The sequence below is a fragment of the Amaranthus tricolor genome, chromosome 5, assembly GCF_026212465.1.
Source record: "Amaranthus tricolor cultivar Red isolate AtriRed21 chromosome 5, ASM2621246v1, whole genome shotgun sequence".
Taxonomy (NCBI): domain Eukaryota; kingdom Viridiplantae; phylum Streptophyta; class Magnoliopsida; order Caryophyllales; family Amaranthaceae; genus Amaranthus; species Amaranthus tricolor.
Window position 1 is genome coordinate 23,837,357 of NC_080051.1, and position 19,179 is coordinate 23,856,535.

At 32.5% G+C, this 19,179-nt stretch overlaps 2 protein-coding genes across 2 annotated transcripts; one reads left to right on the forward strand and one right to left on the reverse strand.

Moving 5' to 3' along the window:
- The first annotated feature begins 1,101 nt into the window (after positions 1-1,101).
- Positions 1,102-8,088, forward strand: LOC130813214 (elongator complex protein 3). The gene is made up of 8 exons (XM_057678989.1): positions 1,102-1,672; positions 2,987-3,229; positions 3,826-4,000; positions 4,372-4,538; positions 6,078-6,297; positions 6,394-6,498; positions 6,837-6,989; positions 7,693-8,088. Exons 1-8 carry the CDS (start codon positions 1,197-1,199, stop codon positions 7,870-7,872), a joined length of 1,719 nt encoding a protein of 572 aa, XP_057534972.1. The 5' UTR covers positions 1,102-1,196; the 3' UTR covers positions 7,873-8,088.
- A 1,350-nt stretch (positions 8,089-9,438) lies between these two features.
- LOC130812908 (adenine/guanine permease AZG2) lies at positions 9,439-11,385 on the reverse strand. The gene has a single exon (XM_057678549.1). The coding sequence runs from the start codon at positions 11,273-11,275 to the stop codon at positions 9,662-9,664; it is 1,614 nt and encodes a 537-aa protein (XP_057534532.1). The 5' UTR covers positions 11,276-11,385; the 3' UTR covers positions 9,439-9,661.
- Positions 11,386-19,179: the final 7,794 nt, after the last annotated feature.

The following is a 19,179-nucleotide window of genomic DNA, read 5'->3' on the forward strand; positions in this document are numbered from 1 at the left end:
TATGGAAAACTGTACCATGGTGCACGCTTTTCGTTGACGATGTAGTTTTGGTCGCAGAAACCAAGGAGGAGGTTAATAGTAAATTGGAAGAATGGAGGGAAGCCTTGGAGGGTAAGGGGTTGCGCATAAGTCGTACGAAGACAGAATACTTGCGATGCAATTTCAGTGGGACAGAATCGATAGGGGAGCCAGAGGTGACCATAGGGGGAGAAGTTGTTACATGTACATCCAAGTTCAAATATTTGGGATCGATGATTCAGAGTAATGGGGAGATTGATGGAGACGTTACTAATCGTATACAAGCGGGTTGACTTAAGTGACGAGCGGAAACCGGGGAAAAGTTCCGAGGAGATTAAAAGGTAAATTTTACCGCGTTGCAATTAGGTCGGCATTATTGTATGGGACAGAATGTTGGCCAGTAAAGAAGGTTTTCGAAAAAATGATGGAAGTAACAGAAATGCGTATGTTGAGGTGGATGTGTGGTAATACTATGATAGATACGATAAAAAACCAAGAGTTTGGGGAGAAGTTAGGGGTTGCACCTCTCTCCACGAAGATGCGGGAGAATAGGTCGAGATGGTTTGGACATGTGCAGAGAAAGACACATGACGCCCCAGTAAGAAGGATTGAATGCATCATAGTGGAGGGCAAGAGAAGTCAGGAAAACCTAGGCGAACGTGGGAGAAACAGATTAAAAGTGATATGCATGACCTTCACCTCTCCAAGTACCTGACCAGAAATAAGGGCACTTAGCGGTTCCTTATCCACGTCTTAGATTACTAAACCCGTCCTTTTTACCCATCGTTTGTTTTTTGTTCATTGCCTTTAATTATCGCTCTTTACTTCATTCTTTACTTTTATCTTTATTTTTAGTTATTTGTGCGTATTTTATTTATTTTATTTGTAAGTTGCAGGTTTCTTTCTCTTTGAAGATCTTTCTTGAGCCGACAGACTCTTTGACCGCACGCTCCTCTATGGGTATGAGCTGTCGTCGTTCTTCCTCCCCCAGACCCTAACAATAATTTTTTATAAGTGGAATACTATGGATATGATGATGATTCATTTTCAATACTCAATTAAAAAAAAAAAGGCATTGAGGAACACTCGACAAGTTAAGCCCCAACCGAAAGTCCTAATTTCTCAACATACATCTCTCTAATCACAAAACCCCTCTAAGCTAAACTCCACACTCTCCCATGGCGGCAGCAATAATATCGCCGCCCCAAACCCGAAAACTTCCACGCCCAGGCCGTGGAGGCGTAATCGCTCATGGCCTCACCGAAGAAGAAGCTCGTGTTAAAGCTATCGCTGAAATCGTCTCTCAAATGGTAGACCTTTCTAGAAAAGGAGAAACTGTTGATCTTAATCTCATCAAATCCACCGCATGTCGTAAATATGGCCTCGCCCGTGCACCTAAACTCGTTGAGATGATCGCTGCTTTACCAGATTCTGAGCGCGAGGTTCTACTCCCTAAACTCCGTGCTAAGCCTGTCCGAACTGCGTCTGGGATTGCAGTTGTTGCGGTGATGTCTAAACCTCATAGGTGCCCTCATATTGCTACTACTGGCAATATTTGTGTGTATTGTCCTGGTGGCCCTGATTCTGATTTTGAATATAGTACTCAGAGTTATACTGGCTATGAACCTACTAGTATGCGTGCTATTCGTGCCAGGTAAGTGTAATTTTAATTTTAGTTATAGGGTTTGATGGGTTCTTTTAGCTTTCTAAATTGTGCTTTTTGATCTATTTGTTTTGTTGATATTTGTTAAATTATGGATTTTGATTATTCGAGCAGTTTGCATACTGGGTTTCATTTAGTTTAAGGAAGTTTTGGAATTTAGATTGGATTTTATTGCCTATTTGCTGGTATATCTACATCTCTGAAATTTGTGCCATTGTTCAAGTCTGCTTGGCAACACATTTGATGTACTATACTTGTACATGACAAAGTTTTGAAATGTTAAAGGAGGTAACTTTGATGTTTAGGACTGCTTCCAACTATTTGTAATTGTTGGTAGGAGTTTAAAATTTAATTCTCTTGTATTTGAGGATTTGAAATTAAGGAATGAGAGATACTTGATCAGGAATCTAGAATTTTTTTGGCTTTGACACTTCATTGGGGATGCTTGTGCTGTAGTATTAGACATTTTGATTATTTTTTTAGGAAACGTTTGGACATTATTCTGATACCACACTCTGGCCTAAGAAGTGCCACCCGTCGCTGAGTATGGGTCTCCACCACAAAAATTGATTTTGGTTCATGATTATGGGATGTGAGCAAGTTTTACAGATTTGGTGTACAACAGTGCATGTCTTATCAGGTCAACCTAGGTCTTTTTAAATATTATGTCGTGCCCTACAAAAACCTATTTTATTCGGTTTATGTAAACTTTTCATATGTGTAAGGACCTGACATTTACTTCTATAGGGAGGAGTTTTCTGCTTGTGGCAATTGAATATTGACAGCATGATCATTGCTACTTAATTGTGAATGATTTTCACCTGAGATTACTATGACTATGGTTTCTGACAGCCACAATCCATACTTATTGCCCCTGAAAGCAATTTTGACTCTGGTATTGACATGGAAGATTTAATTCCCTAAATGAGTCCCTAGAAGAAAGGAAAGGATTTGGTTCCTCATTTGGTGAAATTGCTAGACCGTTAGATATATATTAGGACCTTGTCAATTAGACTTTGCATTACGCCCTTGTGAATAAACTGGATTGATTAATGCATGTTTCTTGTTTTGGTGCAAGTTTATGACAGCTCAAAGTAGCTAATAGCCTAATTTATAGTGATTGGATAAACTTGTCACTAGTATGATTAATGTATGTCTCTTTATCATTGTCAGGGCAATAATTGTCTAGCTCTTGCTGATCCAATCATGAAGTATTAGTCTTTTAGAACTGATGATGTTCGATGACTGTATATTGATTAAATACTGCATCACTAAGCAATTGTTTTGATTTTTGTGTGGTTTCAGGTATAACCCTTATGTCCAGGCCAGAAGTAGAATTGATCAGCTTAAGCGGTTGGGTCACAGTGTTGATAAGGTTGAGTTCATTTTGATGGGTGGTACATTTATGTCACTTCCGGCAGAATATCGTGATTACTTCATAAGGAACCTGCACGATGCCTTATCTGGACACACATCTGCGAATGTCGAAGAAGCTGTTGCCTACTCTGAACACAGTGCAATAAAGTGTATTGGAATGACTATTGAGACGTAAGATATCATTTCAATGCAGTAATCAGAATTTTGCTTCTTGTTTGATTATTTTTTTTGCTCATCTCTAATATTTCCATGATCAAGGATGCAAGTTCTTCTCTTATACTTCTAATTGAAATGATAGATCAAATTCACTTATGCGGTGAGATGTGATTTGAATTCAACTCGCATACTGATTAGAAACGTTAAAGATTGAAACTTTGATGAACCTAGAAGACGAAGAGGTAGCTCAAAAACAACCTAGATAACATGAGTGAAGAATGACATGAAAATTTGATAATATATGTATGTTAGTATTAGATAGGAATGAATCAAAGAGAATATGTGTAGATGCATTGGAATTGACTTTTTAGTTGTAAGTTAGTATTTGATAGGTGTACATAAAATATAGCATTTGTTACGGGCGAGGTCACACATTGATTTGTTTTTGTTCATGTAGTCAACTTCATATTTGGATTAAGGATTCAATATTGTTGTATCTAGCAATGCAAAAACTTTCATGATACTTGTAAAAGGATTTTATTGTTAAATCTTGAATGTTTTGCCTCTTTTTGCTTTATTTACTACCTGAATATGTGTGTTGATCATTTCAGGAGACCAGACTATTGCCTTGGCCCACATTTGCGGCAGATGCTATCTTATGGTTGCACACGATTGGAAATTGGAGTTCAAAGCACATATGAGGATGTTGCCCGGGACTCAAATAGAGGTCATACTGTAGCTGCCGTAGCTGACTGTTTTTCCTTGGCAAAGGATGCTGGTTTTAAGGTACTTCTTTTGGTCCTGCATTTCAAATCTGGATTTTCTAAAATGTGATGCTTGGCATTGTTTGTCATACGATCAGGATGAACGCCAACTTTGACACATTACCACTAAAGTGGGTATTCTTATTTGTATTGACCATAGCATGAAATCGTTAAACTGTGGTATACTGAAGTTGTATAGTGTTAATGTCCAGTTCCTTGCTTAAGTGTTGAATTTGTTCGTGTTCTTGAGTTGTGACATCAAGAATTGGTTTCATGTTTTAGATGGTGTTACTTTGTTGAAAATTGTTGTATGTTAATTTGATGTTTGGTTGAAGTTTTCAGAATATATCAGCTTTATGTTTGATTCTCTGACTTCTGCGTTTTTTTTGTCAGGTTGTTGCTCATATGATGCCTGATCTTCCAAACGTCGGGGTTGAGAGGGATATGGAGAGTTTCAAGGAATTCTTTGAAAGTCCTGCTTTTAGAGCTGATGGACTCAAGATATACCCTACTCTTGTAATTCGTGGAACTGGGCTATATGAGCTTTGGAAAACTGGCAGGTAGTTCATTTATTCCACTTTTGTTCTAATAGTACACCTTTAAAAGTTTAAGATCAGTATTATAAAGCTTGACTAGGAGTACCTAAGGTGCCTTGATATGACTAGGCGAGGCGATTCTTTTAGGCGACCTCTTTAGAGCGCCTTATAGTACCTAGAGGTAGGGATGGCAATTCAGTCCGAATCTGACTTGATCCGAGGAAAATAATCCGATTCGAGTCAGAGGAAAAGGTTTTCCGACTCCAACTCCAACTCCAACTTCACGATCCGAATCCGAGTTAGATACGGACCGGAGTTGGATTAAAAATCCGACACTCCGACCCTGAAGGAAATCCGACTTTGAATTTGACTTTTAACCCAATAATTTGTTTCCTTTAAAACTCTAGACGTGACTAATTCAAGCTCTCTCTCATACTAATTGTAATTTTCGATTTTGAAAAACTACTTGGTATTTTTGTTTAGATCAATCAATCAAAATACGACAAATCAGATCAAGAGAAATAAAATACGCCAAATAAAGTTGCGAGAAAATTTTGTTAAATTGTAATATTAGGAATATTTCTCATGTTAAACTTGAATTCAAAGTACATATTTTTTTGTTAAATTGTATTTGAAAAATATATTTTGTTAACTTCGTATGCTTCAACGATAAAGTTTGATAATAATCCGACTCCGTATCCGACTCCGTTGGAGGTCTGAGAGTCCGAGTCGGGGCAAACTTGGAGTATGCATAATCCGACTCAAAGTAGAGGTGGACTGAAAAAAAAAAGTTCGTCCAAAATCCGGAGCAAAGTCGGAGTATGTATAATCCGAGCCGAATCCGACCCATGGCCATCCCTACCTAGAGGTAGCGCCTTAGAGCTCCTTTTGGTCTTAGCCTCGAAAGTTCATTTGATGCATGCACCCACCACATGTTTTCTCAGCTCTTCTTAGATTCTCTGTTGTTTTTCTTTATTTCTCTTTTAAGTTTATTGTGTTTTTTGAGTGGTTTATCCTGAATTTTAGTGCACCTCGTACCCAAAGGGAGCACCTTCGTGTGGTGCCTAGGCTCTGAGGACTCTTAGCATCATTAGGCGTCTCATGCCTTTTGCAACTTATCCTTTAAATCCCCTTGTTTCATGGGGTAGTGTATTTAAGCAAGCGTTAGATGAGAAATGAAAATCATGTGTCCATCACGACCAGCTCTGACTGTAGTATTGCTAAATGCAGAACATTTATGTTTGAAAACCAATCAAGTGATGGGAGAGAGGATGAGTATACGTAACGGCAAGTGGCTTCAGTGGTGAGTTGGTGGCCACTTGGCGTTAGGTAAGAGGACATTAAGGAGACATAGAATATGAAGAGTGTTATGCAGTTGTGAGGAGGAAGAGATGTGGGCATGTGGGCAGGAGGCAGAGTGGGGAAATCGAGGTTTAGACAAATGACCTGACAGCTTATGAAGTAACGGATTGGGTTATAATCTATTTCCATATAGAGCAATCTATTTCTGTTTTGGGTCTTGAAATAAACAAACTAGTGAATTACCTCTATATATTAATGCAGGTATCGAAATTATCCGCCTGAACAGCTTGTAGATATCATAGCTAGGGTTTTATCTCTAGTGCCTCCTTGGACACGTGTCTATCGAGTACAGCGTGATATACCTATGCCCTTGGTTACTTCTGGTGTTGAGAAAGGAAATCTTCGTGAATTGGCTTTAGCCCGAATGGATGATCTAGGACTTAAATGTCGTGATGTGCGAACTAGAGAAGCTGGGATTCAGGTACATCTGCTTTCTAGTGATGTCTGTTATTAATTTAGAAGTCAGAACTGGTAGGATGAAGTTTTTAATGTTCTGTATTGGCTTTGATGTGTTTAGGACATTCATCACAATATAAAGCCAGAAGAAGTGGAGCTCGTTCGCCGTGATTATACAGCTAACGAGGGCTGGGAGACCTTCCTCTCGTACGAAGATACACGACAGGTATTGAATCATTCATTAATTAGCAATGTTTAAAGCTGTTTGCAATTTACTTGGATTTTGTTGACCTGGTAACTTGGAAGAACCAGAGTTATGCAAGGATTTTGTACTTGCCAGTCAAAACTGTGTTCACTGCAAAAACTTTTTTTGGAATGAGCAAGATACTTTCTATTCTAGTAGTTGCTCACTTTCTTCTACCGGTAATTGATATTTGATTTTTTATGAATAATTGCTTAATCTTAAATCTCTAAGCTGTTGTGTATAATTTGTCGGTCTTTCACTTGAATCCAGCCGGTGGCCTTTTGTTTTAGTTTAATAAAATTTGATTAATTTCCACACAGGATATTCTTGTGGGCCTACTCCGTCTTAGGAAATGTGGTAGAAATGTGACTTGTCCTGAACTTGTGGGAAAGTGTTCAATTGTTCGTGAACTTCATGTTTATGGAACAGCAGTCCCTGTCCATGGACGCGATGCTGATAAGTTGCAACACCAGGTAATTTACTAAGAAAACTATAACTCTTAATGGCATACCTGATGTTTGTAATGGGGATTCAAAGTTTATTGAGTCCGAAATAAGTAATAGATGAGATGAGGTTGTTGTGAGTGAAGGAGGGAAGGATACGAGAATTATTGCCCTCATTTTGGGGGTATTATATTACTCTTAACGACGCGTTTTGTTGTCAAGTTGTTGATACTAAACAGTGGTAATATGAATGATTGTAGAGTAAACATTCATGAAGCGTATCATTTATTCAAAATTTTTCATTACCACCTTATACCATATTTCGAAATGGTAATGCAATGATGATTTTTGTGAAGAAAACGAGATGATTGAAGTAGAAGAAGTTGACCATTAAACTTGTCAAGATATTTTCCCAACAATATTACACGAAAGTTTCTATTACTATTCCCACCATATAATACCGACAACCAAACAAGCTGTGAGGGGTATTGGTAGCTACGGTCCTTATTAGAAGGGTTAGGTATGCCCTTCATCCTCTTTTATACCTTCATCTACTACCTTCCTTCTCTTTATCTTGTCTTTTTAACCTTTAATGCTTTCATTTCAAATACCCCACGAGTATGAAACCTTGGGCTATGCCTCTGAAGCTGTCCGGGGTTGAATATGCCGCTCATTGTGTTGAATTACAGAATATATGGATGCTCTACACTGATCCTCTTTTTTGTACATATAGGGTTATGGTACATTACTAATGGAAGAGGCAGAGCGTATCGCTACCAAGGAGCATAGGTCAACAAAAATTGCTGTGATCTCTGGTGTCGGTACCCGGCATTATTACAGAAAACTGGGCTATGAACTCGAGGGACCTTATATGGTGAAGCATCTTGTGCAACAACATTCTAGTAGGCTTTAGATGTAGTAGAACAACTAATTAACCATTTGTATATTACGGATTTTGATCCTCACCTGTCATTTTTATTTGCTTATTTTCTACCCATTTTACTATGTCTATCATGTCATGTGTGTTTGCTTTGAAAGCAAATATCACTATCTCACGATTACGACCTTTTAATCCATCTTTGGCTAAAACTTTTTCATAATTTTGTCACAAATTTATTAATTCCTCAAATTTAGAGTTAAATGTCTCATTAGATTTTTAAACATTTGTCAATGTACTAATTTAATTTATAATATCTTAGTTATGCGTAATTAAAAATTATAAAAAGTATGATATTAATAACCTTCACATTGAGATGAATCAAATAGGATTTTACTTTATTATATTTAAATATATAAATTAAGAATTAAATATAAATTAAGAGTGAAATGTAAATAGTATTTAAAAAATAAATAAGGTATCAACTCTAAATTTGATAGAGTACTACTTTTATACACGTTTGACTAAAAAAATTCCCAAATTTTGTCACAAATCTATTCAATGACAAATACAAAAATACGGAGATAGCATAAAAATTACATTAATGATTTAAAAATATCCATAAATTTTTTAAAAAATGTCTTGACTACCAAACACAAAATAGGATCTAATGCTCTTCTTTTGAATGACTTTCAAGTGTCTTTTGCAATTACTCTTTCCATTTTCATATTTTCTTCTCAAATAAAATTTACAAATTTTTAGTATTAAACTTTAATTATGATTTATCATCAATTTATATAAAAAAAACATTTGTGTGGGAAGTTGATAAATTTGTCTCAATATCTATTTTCTAAATATCAACTTGTTGGAATTTTTAAAAATTTACAATTAAAATTATTTAATATTTAAGTTTGTATTGGGATCTGTGCAAAAAGTAAATGGGAAGAACAAATAAAAACAGAACAAGTAAAAGTGAAGTTTATTTGAATTATTAAAAAATAATATGGTGAACTATAGCTTATGACTCAATAATTCCTAATCAATAACCATAATTTGTAAATCACCATAAAAAGATAAAAAGAATAATAATAAAACAAACAAAATCAGAAAAGGTAAGTTAAAATCAAAAAACTCCCACCTTATCAAATTCTACCACATAAGAATGATTTGTTAACTACACAAATAACCGTTATTTACTAAGACCTCTTTCTCATGACTTGAGTCACTCCTAGTCATAAAAAGCCGGTTCCATAGGAGGCCAATTTTAGAAGGTATGTTTGTACGCAACTTTAATCACAACTCAAAAACATTGTTGGTCTAATTATGTGCCTCATTGCTTGGTTTCACCTTCTTACACTAGTAGTATAATAGTCTAGAAGCCAACCACCACGAGGAATCTCATCACATTCTAGAAGATGCATGAGGGAGCACAAGTGTATGTTTAAGCTTGATTTACCTTCTTCGAACAATAAAATTTAAATCGAATTATTTATCAATCATAATAAATAAAAATAAATAGCATTTAGTACTAAATTGCTACAAGTAATAATAAAAGATTAAGTAAAAATATTACTAATTTTGACTAAAAGCATAAAAGAAGCATAACATAAGAAACCAAATATATTTATTAAAATACATAGAAAAGCATGCACAAGAAGCCTTGAAAGATTACTAACCTATGTATCTACTCACTACAAAGATGTGAAGATCTCTCATGGAACCTTGTGCATACATCATGCAAATTCTTACTAATTTAACTAAGTTCATAAACTAATACTAATTTTAAACTTAAAACTCCTAATCATACCTAAACTTACCACATACATTAAGCTTCAACATCAGGCACAGGAACAGCTAAAACTTGATTTTCTTCCCTAATCACAGCTCTTCTCATCTTAATTAACCACTTAATCACTCTTATACCATAATCATACAAGTTAAGTGCAACATAAAATCCAATCCCTCCAATAATCCCATTAGAAATTGAGTAAGTTAAGGGCATAAGTATCATAGTAACAAAGGCTGGCATTGCTTCTTTCATGTTACTCCAATCTATATCTTTTACCACTTTCATCATCAAAACTCCAACTATTACTAATGCGGGCCCAATAGCCCATGGTGGTACACTTGTTAAAAGTGGGGTAAAAAATATTGACAAGAGAAAGTAAAACCCAATAATTACTGCGGTTAGTCCTGTTCGACCGCCTTCTTGGATTCCGGCAGTTGATTCAATGAACGTCGCAATTGGTGAAACACCGAGTGCGGACCCCACCATGGTGGAACTTGCATCAACCATGTATGCCATATATTCACCTTCAAAACTTCCTTTATCATCTATAAAATTACCGATTTCAGCCATTGTGTATAAAGTACCGGTTGTAGCTAACACATCTACATATAATAGAGTTACCAAAGCTACCCAAACTTGGCTATTATTAAAATGTGCAAAGCTAATTGCACCAAATGTGGATTTTATCATGTGAAAATCCACAACTTTTTTAAAGTAATTAAATTTTATATCACCCATTTGTGTGTAAGGGAAGTATGTAACACTAGTACCTCTAAACCACGATACTAGTGTTACAAATACTATACCATATATCATGCTACCTTTGATATTTTTCATGAGCCCAAATGAGATTATCAAGAGGCCCAGCAGGCCCAACCATAGAGTTGGGCTTTGCATCTTTCCACCTAGACATTGACCACTAACAGGATCCGTTTTCTGACAACCCGTGAGGGTCAACAACGTCGACGTGTCTGGACCCACCAAGCCCAACCCAAGATGAGACTGTAGCCCAGTAAAGGAAATAAAAAGCCCAATCCCTGCAGCACATGATAACCGGACCGGTAAAGGAATCAACCGGGCCAACTTGGCCCGAAGACCAAATACAGCAATAAGAAGGAAAGCAGCACCTTCTAGAAGAACAACAGCAAGAGCAGTCTCATACGACATGGACCCACTACCATGAAACCCTACCAAATTATAAGCCAAGTAAGCATTGGGCCCCATTCCAGGAGCTAACCCAAAAGGGAGATTAGCAAACAAACCCATAGCTACTGACCCTACAAATGATGATAAAGCAGTACCAACAACAAGGTCATTTTTGAGTCGGGCCAAACAATTCTCATAACCCGGGTTCGGGTTCAAAACACAGTTTGGCCCACCCGGTGGAGAACAGTCGGATTCCGAGCAACGGCCGCCGGAATCAGAAAGAACACTAGCATTAACAGTAATAATGTATAACATAGTTAAGAAAGTAGTAGTAGCAGCACGTAATTCCTTCGTAAAACAAGTTTTTCTAGCATCTAGCTTGAAAAACTTACCAATTCTGCTACTCGATACGGTTTGATTCATATGTTTTTCGAATTCCTGCCATTTGGTGATAATCTTTGAGCAAAACCCATTTCCTACACATAAATTAAAATCTCCGCCCATTTTTTGGCTGTTTTTTAAAATTAGGGTTTGCTACATGAAATAAAATAGAGTGAGGTGTGATTTGTGAAGGAAGAAGCTTAAGGACGTGCAAATATAAGGAACGTTAAAGGTTGATTATAGAAGGAATGAGACCAGATAGTGGGGAGCAACTTTGTCCACTTGTACGTTCATATATTTAATACTACTACTAAATAACAATAATAATAATAATAATAATATTAATGTATAGGATTAGGTTCATGATGTTCTTAATTTCTTGAATTTTTTATTTTTTTTGCTTGTGTTCAAAAGAGAGTGAACTTGCTTTTTACTTCCTAAGTTGATTCATAATTTATCTAGTTATTGTTATGATAGACTATCTCTTGATATGCGGATCTAAAAATAAAAAATTTATATGTTAAAAATTTATATTTATTGAGTCATTTAACCTTTGAATGGGGTGCGTCTCACAATGATACTGTTTCATACAAGAATTTATTTAATGTATATATTATTATAGTTCCAACATGTTTCTCTTACATGAAATTCCTTAGAACTAGATGTGTGGATGCAATACAATTCATATTCATATAATGTGTTAAATAATCCCTCTTATTCACTTGTCCCATTTAATTTTGGCAAATTTGACAATCTTAAATATTTTTGATGGCGCTTGAGTAAAAATTAGAAAAAGTTGATATTAATAAATTTACAATAAGATAAATCAAACAAGATTCTATTTGACTATATTTAAACGTATAAATTAAAAACAAATCACATAATAAGAGTGATTGATAAAATATTACACTTATATCATATATGAGGGATATATGAGATCTTAAATCTTGTATTTTTTTTATGTGACCTCTGATACTATGTTAAGAGGTCAACTTAAGTAAAAATTTAAGTGGATGATTGAAACCCTAGAATAGAGATTGTAAACATTAAAAAAATGCTAAAAATAAATATAATGAGAGAAATATAAAAATTATAAAAATTATAAAATTTTAAAACAAACTTAATGGGAAAATATATATAGGGAGTGTTTTCCTTGCTTCATGTTCATATGTTAAAATAGTTCTCCAACTAAAAAAGGAAGAAATTCATTAAAGGGTGCAAGAAATTCTTAAAAGAAACGAATACTATTTAAAAAATTTGAAAAGACAAAAATAAGGGAGAAATCATGCTTTACTCGCCCAAATTAGCCTATCTTTTTTGGTTAATTGCCGTCTTCAATAACCAAAGTTTCCATAAAAAAGCTTCTAATAAAAGTAGTTACAATTAAAATTGTGATATTGTCGTAAATTATTTTTCTCAATATAAAGTTTTAAGTTTAATTTTCACCAAACTCTCTTATTTCTTGGACTTAACATGTAATAAAAAATACTCCAAAATAAAACAAAAGTGATTACCAATTAATTATATGATATTAAGCTTAAATTTAGTGATCAAATCGTGATCTCCGGAAATTCTGTTTATGTGCCTTTAATCCATCATCAATATCTGATTTCCATTACCAAATATATTCATATTTGATCTTCCTAATAAATAAATTGATTTTCTTATGTTTATTTTAAATAAAGTGCGTTTGGCGAACAAAATGTCAAGAGGAGATTTTCTTTTTTCGAAAATTATTTTTGTTTTTGATGACATACTAATAATATTAGTGATCAAATTTGACCAAATAATGGACATTTTTTGTACGTACTCCTCCTAGCTAAAGCCCTTATCTAATTATGGCCCACCAAATTATTTTATTGATCGCAAATATTGCTTTGCCTTCCTATTATTTCTATTATTGATACGCTATATTCGAGTTTATATTTTATATATTTTTATAATGTGTAAGAATAAATTTTTCTTAAATTGTTTAATTGTATATTTTTATCATTTATAATATTTATTTTTTATAATTATTAATTATATATAATTTAATATATGAATAATTAAAATAATAAATTATATTACTTAAAATGTAGCAAGAATAATTTTAGAAGTTTTTTGTTATATCAGTATGTTTATACTTATGAGTTATCACTTAGTGGTACTGTAAAGAGAAACTGTTACTCTGTCCATTTATATACATTATTTTTTAAAAATAATGCATGTATATTCTCTATCGATACTAAATATTATCAATCACTTTTAATTTATGTTTTATTCTTAATCTATAAGTTTTTTGTTTCATTTTTTTTTGGCATTTTACACTAATTACTAATAATTTATATGTTATACTTAATCTATAAGTTTAAACTAGTCAAGTGAAATTTTATTTGATTTATTTCAATGCAAAAATCATTAAATTAACTTTTTTTATAAGATTTTCAGAAATGTTTATTCAATAGAATTTTAATTAGAAGAGCAAAATTATATTTGGGTCGGACCGAAGCAAGCCAGAGCCATTTGATCTTGTTTTTTAATTTGAATCTAGTCCAATCCAACCCGTTTTTATAAACCGACACGTGTTTTATTCTACTCATTGCATATGTCTAGTATTGACAAACAAAAAAAGAAATCATGACATTGTAGTATTAAAAATATGCACATAGTGATAGACTGATAGTACTGTACTTAACTTTGGTTTTATCTCATTTTGCCTTCTCTTACTTTTCTAATTAATAGCTGAATGGTTTTTGTTAATGAAATTCTACATAACAAGCCAATTCTTCCTATATCATTTTAGATTAATCAAAATTAAATCTTTTTAAAATAACTTTTATTAATTAATTAACCTAATAAGTTAATCGTATAAATGAAAGGAGTTTTAAACTAATCTCTATAGTTAATTGATATAAAAACAGTTAATGTGAGTAAAAATTATGATAAACAAAACAAATTGAATTTCTTTTATTGTCTCAGTTGAAGAATAAGTATTACTTTTCAGAAAAGATCTTAAGTTCGATTCTAATTTACTTACCCCTTCCCTCAGCGTAAAAGTCTTGTATAATATAAACTCGGTTCACACTATTTTAGTGTATACTAACTTAATGATAAGTGTTTGCCAGTGATTGTACTTGAAATACTTGTCAAATAAAAGTACCTTTTAAATTTGATTCACATTAAAATAGTATGAACCAAATTCATTCTAAACTTTTTCTTTCTTCAATCTGCCGTGTAATTCAAACTAAATTGAATTTACGGATCAAACTAAACTTTATTGTCTTACATTGTGTTACATAAGTCGTGAAGAATAATTTATAAGTCAATCTAATTACAGCTGACAAGCAATTAGCAAAGCATAATTGTTAATGGTAAATTAGCTAATTAAGGTTGACTAAATTTAATATAGGAAAGTAGTATAATACTTTGTGTCCACCGATGAGAACATATTATTAGCTAACACTTATGGTCGTAGACGTAGTGGTAAAAGTAATCCAGTTAGGTTTTATGCATTTTTGACTTTGAGAATCTTTATTTTTTCAACAAGGGCAGGAGTTTTCTCATGGACCGACCACAATTATGCATTTAACGTACCTGGTCCATATTAATGTCAAGACGTCAAATTATTTTTAATTTGCTGATCCAATGAATAGTTATAATTTTAAAGTAATTAGTTATAATTTTAAAATGATCAGTATAACGAGTCTTAAAGTGATTATTTTTAATCTTAAAATAATTACTTATAATCTTAAAGTGAATGATCAACGAAATGTATTGATTATATTGATGTCGTCTTATTGTGATATAAGATTTATTCGTAAATAAGTTAATTCATAACAAAATATAATGAAAATCAAATAATATTTATTTCAACTGAAATAAAATTCGATAAAATTCTTACTACCTATGGCTATGAGGTGAATGATGGCCTTAACACATCTAAACGCTCCTACATTATGTTAATGCAATAAGGGAATTAAAATAATTATTGGAGAATAAAGAAAACCAATGCAGGGAATAATTATTGGATTTTCTGCATAGCTAAATTGGGTCCGCCAAGAATCAAGCTTAAATTAATGAAAGGGGACAATTTTTACCTAATATTTAACGCTAATCATTTGTTAATTAATTACAGGGACCGTGTCACTACACGCTATAAGCTTAGATTAATATTCCTTGTATATTCTCTTTGGTTTAGACATTTAGATATAAAGGCTTTCTTTTGAAATTTTAAATACTTCACTATTTAATTTTAAAATGTAATAATTTTTTTTATTACATTAGATCCCTCTAATGATTACACTCATGTTATATTTCAATTATATCTTAAGCACATTAGGACTGTTAATTTCAGTAAAATGTGGAGTTATTTTAGTGGTAATAAAACTTTAAATATAACAAAAAATTTTGTTTGCAAATTCTATTATCACTCAATATCACTTTAGTAATGCGTTGGAATAAATTTTATAAAGAAATTCAAATAAAGGAAGGAGAACAAGCATAACTATTATTGTTCTACTAAAATTACATTGACTTTTCATTACCATTTCTACCATATAATATCTACCAAACGGGCTGTTAATTTCGTTTAACATCATTCATTTTTGTTTTCAATATTCATGTATTCCTTCTAAAAGTTTTTTACTTAGTAACAATAACAGTTATTTATTTGCGAACTCATTTCAATTTCCTTCTTAAAAGTATACACAAAAAAAATTTTGGTTTCGATTCTTCACTTAACTATTTTTTTTTATCTACCTTAAACTTCAAAAAAATTATCAATGCTACTCATATTTTATTTTGCAGGGCTCTTAATACCTGGGAGCTTAGCTAGATTGTTTTGTGAGCATTTCTCCCACCCTTCTCCCTCAAAGGGATACGGATATGATCTCTCCGCAACCTATTTTCTTGAATCTGACTTTATGGAAGACACTAGACTGTTGACCATGACCACGACCACATTTATATGTTTAATGTAAGAATTTTTATAACAAATAATGTTTTCCTCATCTCAACCTTTCATTTAAAGAATATGAAAAAATTATCTCCTTCCAAATTATTTCACATAGGAGCAATTTTGAAGTCAATATTTGACTCGATGCTTGGAAAAGTTCACTAATAATATTAAATTAGTAATATTTTCATATTGCATTTAAAAGTTTAATATTAAAATTACAATTATCTCAAGAACTGTTATGAGTCTTAGTTCTTATCAAGATTCTCCCTCTAAAATTCTGACCAAAATATTAAGTTAATCCTTCCCAATTTCCAAGTCAGGCATGCCTTAATCTGCAGTAAAGGGCTGCCCAGGGCGGTCTTATTTTATACTCGTTCCATCACTTCTAATTCTTTTGTGGAAAGGGAAACAAATTTGAGAACAAAATTTTAAAAAGTGAATAAAAAATAAAAAAATAAAAGTTAAAGGTGAAGAGAAAAAATAAGTTTATGAAATCATTTAAAACAGGTAAAAATAAAAAGTTATACAAATTCAAAGAGACAGATATAAAGTACTAAATTAAATTGAAGTACATCTTTTGACATTAGTATGATATATTTTGAGGCGTCAACTAATTGTTTAAGGGGATGATTGAAACTTTTATACTTAAAATTGTTAGAAAAAAATCACATCTAAACAAGCAAATCATCTACACCTTATTTTTTACGATTTATTTTCTGTTCAACTTTGTTTGATTGCAAGTTTAACTCAATTTATTTTATTTATCATTGCAATTGAATATTATCAAGATCCATTCTCTTTGTCATTTAAACATTATTCGATTATAGGTAATTCTTATAAGTTTTTCTAATCAATTAGATATTATACTTTTGGAGTAGGAGTTTGATTTTTATCATTATAGATAAATTAGTTTTTCTTTTTCTTCTTATCGGTAGAAAATTCTCTAACCTATCATAGGATAGAAATAAAAAATTAATTGAGTTAAATTTTTTAAGTAATTAAAAATAACATAGTACAAGGATGAAGCAAGCAACTTCAATCATCATTTATTTTAGTTATGTAGCGTGCGCAAGGCAAGTGAAAAGGATATTGGTAAATTAAAAAGGGAATTGTGTATCTCTTTTTAGGAATGTGCAGCAAGAGGGTTGTATAAAATATTTACTTAAAGAACAAAAGTAAGAATCAACAAAACACTACAGCTTAAACTTGTACTCCGTCTAATTAAAAATTTAATCTCATACAATAATTTGTGAATATAAATGGAAAAATTACCCTGAATAATACGAACTTTCACTGATTTTCCTACAATAATACGAACTTTCAATTAACCATGAATAATACGAACTTTAATACATATTTCCCGCTAGCATACCTGACCGGTTCTTTACCTAGAGAAACGGTAAATTCCCCATTTCTTCATTATGCTAGCGGGAAATATGTATCAAAGTTCGTATTTTATTCATAGTTAATTGAAAGTTCGTATTATTGTAGGAAAATCAGTGAAAGTTCGTATTATTCAGGGTAATTTTTCTTACTTAGTTTTATCAGCCAAAAAAAAATTTTAAAAGGAATGAGTAAGTTTACCGGTAACTGGTAAAATGGTATGCCAGCGGGAAATATGTATCAAAGTTCGTATTATTCATGGTTAATTGAAAGTTCGTATTATTGTAGGAAAATCAGTGAAAGTTCGTATTATTCAAGATAATTTTTCCAATATAAATAGGGTATAAATTAAGAAAATTGAGTAAAAAATAAAAAATATATTTTATAAAAAATAAAATACTGTTTAGATGAAAATATAAGTTAAATATGTAAGTGTAAATTAAATAAATAATACACTTTATGTCATTATCAAAAATAAAAATAAGCAAATTAAATAAAAGAGACTAGAAAATGTTTCTAACTCTAACCGAAAAAGATGACTTGGAGTTGGAACAGCAAGAATAGAAAAAACCCCTACAGACTACAGAGAGAATCTGTGGTCAGCAAAGAAAAGCTATACAGAATCTGAGTGTTCTTCTTTTGAGTGTTCTACCACTTAGTTTTGAGTTTTGGCATCATTACACTATTATTTTAATAGAAGTACTACTATTATTTTAGGTCAATATATCAAGAAATACGATAACAAGAGAATTGAATCTTGTTTCAGCTGAAGATAACTTCTACTATTTTTTTAGGAGAGACTTGACCTTAATTCTCACTAACACGCTTTTAACACGCTTTCCTTCTAGGGATGGATATGGGTCTTGGACTCTAAGGGTCTAGAACTGACCCGATCTGACCCTAATTTTAAGGGTTCAGGTCGGATATAGGCCCATATCTTAGGGTTTGGGTTTGGGTCTACATGTTTGAGACCCAGATCTGACCCATGAACCCATTTACATTTTTTTAAAAAAATTATATATTAGCTATCATGTGTATTTCATTTTTTGTTTTGAAATTTTGTTATATTTTTGAACATTACGTGATTTTAAACTTTTTCGATTCATGTAATTTATAATGTGGTCGTTGTATCTAAACTTTAAAAATTAAAGACTCGATAAATATTTCGTTATAAGAACTTGAATGTTGGAAACTTCATATATTTCGCTCAATTAGTATAAAGTTTTAGAAAATCTTCGTTAGTCGAAAATTTTTAATAATTTTACATGAATGGTAGAATATTGTAATACATAATATGGGTCCGGGTCTAAAATTTTCAGACTTTATAAATCCGGGTCCGGGACTGAGTCTAATAAAAACATTAGGGTATAAATCTGAATCTTATTGGATCCGACCTAAATCCGACCAATGCCCATCCCTATTTTTTTCGGAGTTTAGCCTACCCATAACCAGCCAAGATTGAATTAGATAAAAGTTTACTAGCCAAATTTGTAAATAAATACTCAAACTTGTATATTTATCATATGAATGTCTTGTTCATGAATCATGAGTACTTGGAGAACATATCACTTCTTCATATTCCTACTTTCAATTTATAAGAGCCGTCTAAAATATTTATGGGTCTTTCTATTAATTTCAAGCATAGCCTCAAAAAATTATAAAACAAATCCAAATTTTGCAATTCTAGTAACTTGTTTAAATTATA